At 41.0% G+C, this 12,687-nt stretch overlaps 1 protein-coding gene across 12 annotated transcripts in view; it reads left to right on the forward strand.

Moving 5' to 3' along the window:
• Positions 1-12,687, forward strand: part of LOC127495725 (gastrula zinc finger protein XlCGF7.1-like) — a 119,306-nt gene that overhangs the window by 97,515 nt on the left and 9,104 nt on the right. For 8 of the 12 annotated variants that reach the window (XM_051862866.1, XM_051862864.1, XM_051862863.1 and 5 more), the window contains one exon: positions 10,362-10,479. The exons of 1 other annotated variant lie outside the window; for it this stretch is intronic. In XM_051862866.1, coding sequence (XP_051718826.1) covers positions 10,395-10,479 — 85 coding nt within the window. In that variant the 5' untranslated portion in view covers positions 10,362-10,394. Of the gene's footprint in view, positions 1-10,230; positions 10,480-10,774; positions 11,844-12,687 lie in introns of those variants that run through there. 3 more of the 12 variants (XM_051862873.1, XM_051862874.1, XM_051862871.1) reach the window with 3 other exon arrangements.

Here is a 12,687-nt window from a genome sequence, read left to right on the forward strand (position 1 = left end):
CTTTCCCTTCTGCTGACCTCCAAAGCAAACAAAGATCTGCTCAGAGCTTCTGAACGGGACACAGCAATGCTAGGGCTGGGTCTGCCTCCTCCAGGGGCAGTGCTTGCAAGTTCACCACCAGGTCCCCAATCCTCTTAAAGGAGGCGAGCGCGGTCAGGAGCACTGTCTTCAAAGACAGATGTTTCAGCTCGACTGACTCAAGGGGCTCGAAGGGAGATCTCTGTAGGCCCGTCAGAGCGACAGAGAGGTTCCAAGAGGGAACGAGGCGAGGCCTAGGAGGGTTTAACCTTAGGAGGGTTTTGAGGAACCTGATGATCAGGTCGTGCTTTCCCAGCAACCTGCCATCGACAACATCGTGATGTGCTGCGATGGCGGCCACATAGACCTTCAAGGTGGAGGGGGACAGCCTCCGCTCCAAGCCATCTTGAAGGAAGGAAAGCACGGCACTGACCGGGCATTTCCGGGGGTCTTCTCTGCGTGAAGAACACCACTCAGCGAACAGACTCCACTTCATGGCATAAGCGCGCCTCGTAGAGGGGGCTCTAGCCGAAGTGATAGTGCCAAACACCGTGGGCAGTAGGCCACTTAAGTCTTCCGTGTCCCGTCCAGAGACCACATGTGGAGGTTCCAGAGGTTGGGACGTGGGTGCCATATGGTACCCTGCCCCTGAGAAAGGAGGTCCCTCCTCAGGGGGATGCGCCAGGGATGGGCTTTCGCGAGGAGCATCAGTTCTGGCAACCAGGTCCAGTTGGGCCAGTACAGTGCAACTAGCAAGACCTGCTCCTCGTCCTCCCTGACCTTGCACAGTGTCTGTGCGAGAAGGCTTACTGGGGGAAACGCATATTTGCGTAGGCCCCGGGGCCAGCTGTGTGCCAGTGCATCCGTGCCGAGGGTCCCCTCGGTCAGGGAGTAAAACAACTGGCAGTGAGCGGATTCCTGGGAGGCAAACAGGTCTACCTGTGGGTCCCCGAACCGGCTTCAGATCAGCTGGACCACCTGGGGGTGGAGTCTCCATTCTCCCGGGAGCGTGAGCTGTCGTGAGAGCGCATCGGCCGCACGATTGAGCTCGCTCGGGATGTAAATGGCGCGCAGCGACCTGATTCAGTGCTGACTCCAAAAGAGGAGATGGCGGGCGAGTTGCGACATGCGACGGGAGCGTAGACCACCCTGATGGTTAATGTACACTATAGTCGACGTGTTGTCCGTCTGGACCAGTACATGCTTGTCATGCAGCAGCGGTCGAAACCGGCGCAGGGCAAGAAGTACTGCTAGCAACTCGAGGCAGTTGATGTGCCAGTGGCATTGGGGTCCTGTCCAGGAGCCCGACGCCGCCTGACCACTACATATGGCACCCCAGCCGGTAGTGGAGGCATCTGTTGTGACAACAACATGCCTGGACACTTGTACTAGGGGCACTCCGGCCCGTAGAAAAGCAAGGTCCGACCACGGGCTGAATGTGTGGCGACAACTCGGTGTGATAACCACACTGAGTGAGCCATGGCGCCATGCCCACCTCGGGACTCGGCTGTGAAGCCAGTGCTGAAGCGGTCTCAAATGAAGCAATCTGAGCGGCGTGATCACGGCTGCGGATGCCATATGCCCCAGGAGCCTCTGAAATTGTTTCAGTGGAACCGTTGTTTTCTGCGAGAACGAGTTCAGGCAGTTCAGCACTGACTATGCACGCTCGTTGGTTAGACACGCCGTCATGTTGACCGAGTCCAGCTCCACACCGAGAAAAGAGATGCTCTGCACAGGGGAGAGCTTGCTTTTTTCCCAGTTGACCCGAAGCCCCAACTGGCTGAGATGAGCACCAAGTCCCTGTGTTCGCACAACTGCTCTCGCGACTGGGCCAGAATGAGCCAGTCGTCGAGGTAGTTGAGTATGCGAACGCCCACTTCCCAAGGGCCCCCTCTGCGACTTTGGTAAAGACGCGAGGTGACAGGGACAGCCCGAAGGGTAGGACCTTGTACTGATATGCTCGACCCTTGAACGCAAAGCGTAGAAAGGGTCTGTGTAGAGGGAGGATCGAGACATGGAAGTACGTGTCCTTCAGGTCGATCGCTGTGAACCAATCCTGGGCGCGAACGCACGTGAGGATGCGTTTCAGCGTGAGCATCTTGAACGGGAGCTTGTAAAGGGCCCGGTTCAAGACACGCAAATCCAAGATTGGCCGTAACCCCCTGCCTTTCTTGGGTACTATGAAGTACGGGCTGTAAAACCCTGACTGGAGGGACAGGCACTATTGCGTCCTTTGCCAAAAGGACCGCAATCTCCGGTCGCAGGACAGGGGCGTTTGGACCTGTCACCAAAGTGAACAGGACGCCACTGAACCTGGGGGGATGCCTGGCAAACTGAATCGTGTAGCCGAGTCTGACTGTCCGAATGAGCCAACGGGACAGGTTGGGAAGGCGTAACCACGCCCCCAAGCACCGAACGAGTGGAACCATCCGGACAGCAGAAGTACCCACGGGGGGGCAGCGTGGAGCGCTGTGGCCTAACTCGGGAGGCAGTGCGTCCCAAAGTAGAGGCTGTGAGTGGGGTGCACTCACGTGGCTCCAAGTGTCCCGTAAGGGACGGGGCAGGGTGGCGTGGGGAGGCTGCGCGTCCCCGGAGCACCAAAGCCCTGCCCATGGCGAAAGAGGGTGTGGCTGAGAGTGAGGAAGCGGTGCATCGCCCACTGTCAGCACAGACCCTGTATGGCCCAGAGATTTTGGAAACTGCTCTTTTATTGAAAAAGTGGGCAGAACAGAAATAAAAGGAAACACAGGTTCTCCACCCGGCCCTCTCCCGGGGGAAGGAGCGGTGCCTTCACCGTCTCCTGGGACAGAGCAGTCCCCTCCGTCTCTGGGCCATCCGTCTCAGGACTGCTTCTTAGATTTCTCCTTAGAGGGCTTAGCAGCCTGGGCGGGTGGCGTCGCCTTCCTGCGGGTAGCTCAGGGAGGATGGGAAGATTCCAACCTCCCGGGAGCCTGTGCAGCCGCAGAGGGACGCCCTCAGCGAGGAGCAGACTGGGGGCCAGCCCGCGGCGGGATGGTGGCAACATCACGCCGGGGCAAGATGTGTTTGATGGCCTCTGTCTGCTTTTGCACTGCCGAGAACTGCTGTGCAAAGTCCTCGACAGTGTCGCCGAAGAGGCCGGCCTGGGAAATGGGGGCGTCGAGAAAGCGGACTTTGTCGGCGTCTTTCATTTCGGCCAGGTCCAACCAAAGATGTCGTTCCTGGACCACCAGGGTGGATATCGTCTGACCCAGGGCCCGCGCCGTGACTTTCATCACCCGGAGAGCGAGGTCAGTCGCCGTGACACGCGCTGACACACCCACCGCTGAACGTGCCTTCCCACCAGCTAGCGAGATCCGAGCTGCCACCAGAACAAAAACAATAAAAGCAATAAAAATTGCTGTTTTTTGGAGATGACTCCAAGCAATTAAAATTGCTGTTTTTGCTCAATTAGAGGAAATTCACTCTGTAGAGGTGAGAGAACGATCCACAACCGATTGGCTCCGAAGCAAAAGTATGAATGGAAGTGAGTATGCCGGTCCTATTTATACCCGGATGCCGGGGGTGTGGCCCGGCATGTAAATCTCACTGGCCAATTCCCATTGGCTTGTTTTGTACCTTTGGAGGTGATTGAGGTGAAAATAGGGATTATTGAATGAGATAAAGAAGCTTTTCAGCAGCTTAAAACGTAACCTGTTATTTTTGTTGACTCTTAATTTGCTAATTGAAATTAACATTTTGTTTCTTGATGTTGTTTTGCACTAGGGCCTATTCTGATCATTCAAGAGATTCATTCAAAACGGTGATTCATCCAGTAATGAAACAAGCGGCGCTGCACAGGCCGATTGAGGTTCAATATCAAAGTATGTGATCCACTCAATAATTGTTCTCGCGGCACTTAGATGACACGATCGATCTGCGCAGAAAAACAAATGGCGCAGTACTAGTGGCAGCCTGCTGTAGCAGCTCTAGTTTTGTTGCATTTGTGTAGTTTTTTTTTTAAAGTGGATTTTTGTCTATTTTAGTCTATTTTATCCTTTTTAATATAATCAACCTGGACAACAATACGACCAGTATGATGAACGTACAGGACTGGAGTTGCAAGTGGATTGTTTACACACGTGAGCAGCTGATAGCACTAGACCCCTGTTTTGAATTTATTGTACCAGTGTGTAAGACTATGTTGTAGTGTGTCTGTTTTTGAGGGCTTGTGTGTGATGTCTGAGGGCAAAGTTTGGTTTTTCAGCAAGAGTGAATGGTTTTGAGTGTAGAGCTTCATTTTGACCTGAAAATAGGATGTTTGGGGAATTGGGTGAGACGTTATGGATTTGTGTTTACTGTTCTGAGAATACGAGGCATTGTTTCAAGAAATGTGTTTAAGCAATCAAGAAAAACTGTATTTGAAATGTAAAGTTGTTTAAATAGTATTTTTTTATCATCGTTGTCTGTTCATATTGCATATTAAGTGGATTTCTGTCATCTTGTTAGATTTCTGTTGGTTCATTAATCAGAGATTCTTGTTAGTTAATAGTAGTTACTAGAGTGTTAATAATGCATTATTCATTTGTTCCTGTGTAGTAATTCATTAAAGAGAATGACAGAACTGAATTGAGCACATCAAAGATCCTGATACCTGATTTCTGTTGCTTTCTTTTATTAAATCAGGGTTCACTTGAACTGATTATGATTTTATGTCTATTTTAGATCAAATGGAATTGAAAGAGCAAAGAAAAGAACTGGAGGAAATTGAGGAGGAAAATCATAACTTTAAAACTCAAGGAGCAAAAACTAAAAAGCTGCACACCTGCACTCAGCGTGGAAAGAGATTCACACACAAAGGAAACCTTAAATTCACTGAAAGTCTTTGTCTTTGAAAGTCTGTCTCGAGGCACAGCAAAGTTTTCAATTCAATTTACATTGATTTGTAAGGCGTTTTTCACAATACATATTGTTTCAAAGCAGCTTTACAGAAAATGCATGTGTCTACATTACAATTTAGATGGGCATCCCGAGATATAACAGAAAAGCAAATGGAAAATGATTAGTGTAGTTTGGAATTACTTTGATCAAAATGATCTACGTTATTACAAAAAAAAATTACGTTTGATCAAATGAATCAAAATGCTGTGTACAAACATTATCATACCACCACTAAATAAATTAATTTAGTGTAATTTATCTCCCTCTTCAGTCTCATTATAGTGTTACAGTTTTTTCTGTCACACTGGGGCAGAAATGTATGGAAGCCCGTTTCCGCCACAGTTGAGTAAAAAAAATATAATTCTGTAAGTCATAATAATGAGAAACTTTCTCATAATTATGACTTAGTATCTCATTATATTGAGAAAGTTTCTCATAATAATGACTTAGTATGTCATAATAATTAGAAACTTTCTCGTAATTATGACTTATTTTCTCGTAATAATGACTTAGTATGCCATAATAATTAGAAGCTTTCTCGTAATTATGACTTATTTTCTTGTGATAATGACTTAGTTTCTCATAATGAGAAACTTTCTCATAATGACTTAACATCTCATAATAACAAGAAACTTTCTCGTAATAATGACTTAGTATCTCATAATAATGACTTAGTTTGTCATAATAATGAGAAACTTTCTCGTAATTATGACGTATTTTCTCGTAATAATGACCTAGTTTCTCATAATGAGAAACTTTCTCATAATGACTTAACATCTCATAATAATGAGAAACTTTCTCGTAATAATGACTTAGTATCTCATAATAACGAGAAACTTTCTCGTAATAATGACTTAACATCTCATAACGAGAAACTTTCTCGTAATAATGACTTAACATCTCATAATAACGACTTAGTATCTCATAATAACGAGAAACTTTCTCGTAATTATAACGTATTTTCTCGTAAAAATGACTTAGTTTCTCATAATGAGAAACTTTCTCGTAATGACTTAACATCTCATAATAACAAGAAACTTTCTCGTAATAATGACTTAGTATCTCTTAATAATGACTTAGTTTCTCATAATGAGAAACTTTCTCGTAATGACTTAACATCTCATAATAACAAGAAACTTTTTCGCAATGGCTTAGTATCTCATAATAACAAGAAACCTTCTCGTAATAATGACTTAGTATCTCATAATAACGAGAAACTTTCTCGTAATAATGACTTAGTATCTCATAATAACGAGAAACCTTCTCGTAATAATGACTTAGTATCTCATAATAACCAGAAACTTTCTCGTAATAATGACTTAGTATCTCATAATAACGAGAAACTTTCTCGTAATAATGACTTAGTATCTCATAATAACGAGAAACTTTCTCGTAATAATGACTTAGTATCTCATAATAATGAGAAACCTTCTCGTAATAATGACTTAACATTTCATAATAACGAAAAACTTTCTCGTAATAATGACTTAGTATCTCATGATAACAAGAAACTTTCTCGTAATAATGACTTAACATTTCATAATAACGACTTAGTATCTCATAATAACGAGAAACTTTCTCGTAATAATGACTTAACATCTCATAATAACGAGAAACTTTCTCGTAATAATGAGAAACTCGCATGCGCAAAGCAGTGGAGCAGTGACATGCTAGTGACATCCGCCATGGCACGTTCTGCAAAAGTGTAATCTATAATATCATTAAATAAATAATTTTACTGATAAATTATCAGTATATGAGATAATATAAACCCACACATTTTATGAAGACGTTGCACTTAAACTTAACGAATAAATGTCATATTCCTTCGTTGATCTGATAGTTTTGTAAGCCGTCGCGTTCATGCAGCAGTTTCCACCGGTGAGCACAAGCAGGCGTCGTTCGTTTGTGTTCCCCCTTCTTGTGCGCATGGAAAAGTATTGAGGATATACTAATAATTTATAATTGATGTTATTTAATGATACTATAGACTGCACTTTGTAGATTACACTGACTTTAACGAAAACAACTGTTTTGCAGAACGTGCCATGTTTGCTGTGTTCTCGCATTTACACGGCTTTGACCAGCGGATTTCGCTAGCGTGCCACGCGCTTCTGCTCCGCTGCTCTGCACATGCGTAGAAGTTTCTCATTATTACCAAAAAAAAATTCTCATTATTATGAGACACTAAGTCATTATTACGAGAAAGTTTCTAATTATTATTATGTCTCATTACGAGAAAGTTGCTCATTACGAGAGTTTCTCGTTATTATGAGAAAGTTTCTCATTATTATGACATAGTAAGTCATTATTGTGAGAAATTTTCTCAATATAATGAGATATTAAGTCATAATTATAAGAAAGTTTCTCAATATTATGACTTAAAGAATCATAATTTATACTTGACTGTGGCGGAAACGGGCTTCCATAGAAATACCATAAAAAAGGCACAAAAAAAAATGCCCCCAAAATTAAAGATTAAAGATTTAATTTTAGACAGTCGAAAAGTCGAAAAGATAGATTTTTGTTGATAATGATAAAGTTTGATTAATCCAGTTTAGGGGTCTAGATTGTCGAAGTCATATGTATCCATCTTATTCCCACGCCCCATGACACTTTGTGCGAATTATGGGTGTAATTTCGGTTAAGCTGTAAACAGTCAGTGAAAGACTCGCTCTATGAACACAATTATACGTTTTTTTTTTTTTTTAAAACTGGTACAATGAGATGACATTATTCTACTCACCCTTCAACCAACAAACATTAAAAGGACATTTAATAGTGTAAAAACATCAACATGGTACTTTCAACAGGCCATAACGGACGGGTTAAATACAACTGTAGTGATATATATCTGTATTATATAATATATGTTGCCTTAATAAAAAAACTTCAGCATTGCGTGATACCACTTCAAAGTGATTTCCATCATTTTTACAAATAATAAATTGTATTTACCTGTGAAAACAAACCTGGAAAGAGACGTGAGGCTTTGAGGAGAAAAACGAGATTGTTCGTGCATTCCAGTGAATTATTAATGGGATATATCGTAAATTATATCGGGAGAACAGACCACAAATGTGCAGTATATGTTGTCCTTTTTCATACTATTACAGCGGTATTCAAAGGGACAAAAGAAAATAATCACGAGGATAGAAAGCAGCGACTGAAAAGAGCTCTTGCCATAGATATTCTTGTTATAACATGTTATGTTAAAATACCAAGCCTTACGTTATTCTCATGATATCTGAAAATAAAGCATGAAAGAAAAATTGACAGCTCATTCAGTCAAACTGACGGATAAGCTTTATTTGTAGGGCAACCTTATGATTTGAAAGATTCGTTTCAGTCTTTTTAAATGGAAGTTCCCCAAACCGGAAGTGCAACCCATAATTCGAAACGCAGTAGGCTAGTCAGGAATAAGGTGGATAAAGATAACCCGTATCAGTGACGAAATGTGATTTACTTAAGTATGTGCGGCCCCTTTAAGAAACATGACACCGTGCGCACTGAGGATGCGCAGAAGAGAGAAGCGCGAGAGACGAGTGCTGAAACTTTCACCAGCTGAAGCTGAAAGCGACGCTGTTAACGATCGTGAATGAAAGCCAAATGTGGAATATTTTCTTCGGATGCCGTATATTTCCAGTCTGCAGGTGAGAGATGTTTCTCAGATTCGGAGTTTAACATAAACCAGCTCCAGAGTTTACGTGTTTAAGGACTAATATAACAAATGTGTCCTGGTTTATTATCAATTAGAGTGTATGTTGGCAGAGTTTTTCACAGACTCTCTCTGACTGCGCTGTTCACACCAATAAAATGTACTTAATGTGCCAATTTTACTCAGACATCACCATAATGAATGAGGTGAAAACAGTGCAGATCCTACACTTCTGGGGGCCCTAAGCAAAACTTTTTGAAGGGACCCCTGTCAGTGCATTCTTAAAACCCTCATAATTTCCATAATCTTTATTACTGCATAAAACAGTAATTACAATGGTTTATGCACTGCCGGTTTTCTATAGTTAATGGAATTAAAACATCAAGGAAACAAACTGCAAGTTATGTAAAGTGCATATAAATATGTAAAGGGAAACCCATTAAAACACGTTAAATTGGCAGTAAAACAATTAAGTAAAATTAAAACCAAATTTTTGTTGACAGCTAAACAAATGCTTTTTGATAGTAGTAATACTATAGTAGTAGTAATACACCATCTAGCTGTCAGAAAAGCTTTAACGCACAGCCGAATTGGCTTTCTAAATGCGTAATTTACCAACGAATTACAGCATGATAAACAATAATAATAATAAAAGATGCTAGGTTGTTTAAACCCAAATTTTGGGTCAAATATGGACAAACCCAATCATTGGGTTACATATTTTAATTAAATACCCAGTGGTTGGGTTTGTCCATTTTGATCCAAATCAACAGCCCAGCATTTTTTAGAGTGAAGAAGGCTTAGGTAAACATATGAAAATACATCAATAATTCTCTATATGAGCTAATTTTACACTAATGGGCATTGTTTTTAAAGTACCTGAGTCACACAACAAAACATAGCTAACCAGCATATGCTTTTTTTCAACAGGGATTTCAAGACGCCTGTTGTTAGGCCTATCTCCCATACTGCGTGATGTCTGAGTTATTGAATAAATATAAATCATTATTAAAATATTTCCACATGACTCCGCCAATGTTTAGTAGACACTACACCACACACATATTTAAATGTTATAAAGAAATATTCATGTTATGCAGCTTGCGTATAGGGAGGATTGGCTTTGGTGTCCGACGACGGGAAGAGTTGGAAAGATTATCCTGAAAAAATCCACTGATCTGCCACGAGACAAAATGGCCACATCCAAGCCCATGTTGAAAGTGATCCAAGCCACATTGCGATGGAGGTAGATGTGATAAACTTAACTTTAGTTTACCCGCAATACCCCCTCATTTTCCTCTTCTTCTGCGGCGCTTTCTTCCAAGAAAATTCCACGGCAGCCTGCAATGACAGGCCAGGGACACTCGTCAAGAAGGGAGATGGTGGGTTATTGAGTATGGAAGTCTCAAATCAGTATTTAATAAAACCTCAATAGAGTATCTAATATTAAGGAGCACTTGACGGTCCTAAACAATCAATGTAAAAACATTTTGAGTTAAAAGAAGGATAAAAAACCCAAAACAAACACACCAGAGAGCAGACGAGCAGCCATGCACACCGGCGGCATCATGCCGCATCCAAATTCTCTGTTTTTATCATAAAAACAGACATGTTCAATTCATTTAACTTCAGTAACTTTGAATTTTTTTCCCCAGATGTGGTCCTGTGGGCGTCAGTATCACACAGTGATCACAGTTCACACCTGCAGTGAAGCTCCTCCCACAACAATTCACCAGTAAATACTGGGAATATTCACATCATCCTACAAGAGAAGGACAAACTCCAGGTGTAGCAGCTGAAATCTGTGTGACTGTTAAAGATGGAGTTTATTAAAGAGGAGATTGAAGACATGAGTGATCCAGAACCATCCAGAATAAAACATGAAGATACTGAGGAACAAATAGGTTGGTGTCCATTCTTGATTCTTCATTGTTGACTGCTTTGGTGACTGTGAAATAATAAGCAGTATATGAATGATAAATGATGCAGAAATGCTAATATAATTTTAATCATCATCTTTTATATACTTTTAATCATAATCTTGTAGGCTATAACAGTTGTCAAACACTTTTTGATCATATTAACAAGAGAATGACAGAACTGAATTCAGCACATCAAAGATCTGATACCTGACTTCTGTTGCTTTCTGCTATTAAATCAGGTTCACTTGAACTGATTATGATTTTATGTCTATTTTAGATCAGATGGAAGTGAAAGAGCAAAGAAAAGAACTGGAGGAAATTGAGGAGGAACAACATAAGTTCAAAACTCAAGGAGCAAAAGCCAAAAAGCTGCACACCTGCACTCAGTGTGGAAAGAGTTTCACACACAAAGGAAACCTTAACAAACACATAAGAATTCACACTGGAGAGAAACCGTATACATGCACTCAGTGTGGAAAGAGTTTCACAAAAAAAGAAAGCCTTAAGATACACATAAGAATTCACACTGGAGAGAAACCGTATACATGCTTTCAGTGTGGAAAGAGTTTTTCTCGAGCATCAGGTCTGAATAAACATCTGCGTGTTCACTCTGGAGAAAAACGATTCAACTGTGATCAGTGTGGTAAAGATTTTATTTCATCATCTTATCTAAAACAACACCTGAAAGTTCATTCAGATGAGAGGCCTTATGTGTGTTCTCTCTGTGGAAAGAGTTTTTCATGGATGAACAGTTTTAAACAGCACCAGAAAACACATGATGAAGTGAAAGATCATGTGTGTTGTGACTGTGGGAAGAGCTTTACTACATCTAGTCATCTGAAACGGCACCAAAGAGTTCATACTGGAGAAAAACCTTACAAGTGCTCATATTGTGACAAGAGTTTCACTCAGACTGGAAACCTGAAATCACATGAGCGAATTCATACTGGAGAGAGGTTGTACTGTACTCCATGTGAGAAGAGTTTTAGACATTCAATAAGCCTTCTCAGGCACATGAAGAAATATCATAAGTTGTCTCAGTGAGCAACATTTCATTTTCATGTCAAATACAGTAAAGTAAATGTTATGAGATGAACAAAATATAGAGTTGTTCCCAAAAGCACAATATCATCTAGTTCAACTTTGATTGTAGTCTGATCAAGAAACTAAAAGAGTGGTGTTTGAAGCTTCAGAAAATAAAATTCTTATAGTGTAAATAATTATTTGTTTCTTTTCTACTGGTTAGATTTCAATATCTGTCAGGATGGCTTGTGTCTGAGCAGGACTTTCTAGAATTAGATATATTGATGTCATTTACTAAGTGTACTATATTGTGTTCTGACAGTACATGCAATTATGGGCAATAAACTGAAGAAAAAAAACATTTTGTCTTGAAAAAACATGTTTAACTGTGATTGTTTAATGTAAAAACTCATTGAATGTAAAAACTTTACTTCAGCATCAATTCTGAAAAACATCTGAAAGTTCATGCAGATGTCTAATATGTGTTTGTGGAAAGAGTTTCACTTCACTTTTACCTGTTTGATTTGTTCATTTTTATGCCAGTCAAAAATGATGGGCTATTAACAGAGCATATCAAATTATGTTTTAATATTATTTCACAAAGGAATACACACTTAGAAAAAATATTGATAAATGCATTTTTGAGAATGAATTATAGTTTCCTCTAAAATAATGTACTGTTAAATTACTGTTATCTGTCAAGATACAAGTGCAAAGATTTCCCTGTAATGATTTTTTCCCACTTTTTTATATTTGTGTGATGTGCAACCCTAAATCTTATGTTTTAAGTTGGGGGTTAAGTTAAGATCCTCACATGCATCTTATGTCATGCATGCGAGGAAAGAAGCAGTAAAATTCAAAATGTCAAGATTTCAGAAGGGTTGACATGCAGAATCAACAAAGATGGTTTAGATCGAAAAGAAAATAGGCAAAATGTAATAACTAGGGGTGTGATCGAATTGTCGAATAATCGATCTGTAATAATTCAAAAATAAAATCAAATTTTGCTACATGTTGCTTTGCTGGCAGCAAAATCAGTGAATCCATGATAAATCTTAAAGGAACACTCCACTTTTTTTGAAAATAGGCTAATTTTCCAACTCCCCTAGAGTTAAACAGTTGAGTTTTACCGTTTTCGAATCCATTCAGCCGATCTCCGGGTCTGGC

This window comes from Ctenopharyngodon idella, chromosome 15 (assembly GCF_019924925.1).
Source record: "Ctenopharyngodon idella isolate HZGC_01 chromosome 15, HZGC01, whole genome shotgun sequence".
Classification (NCBI taxonomy): domain Eukaryota; kingdom Metazoa; phylum Chordata; class Actinopteri; order Cypriniformes; family Xenocyprididae; genus Ctenopharyngodon; species Ctenopharyngodon idella.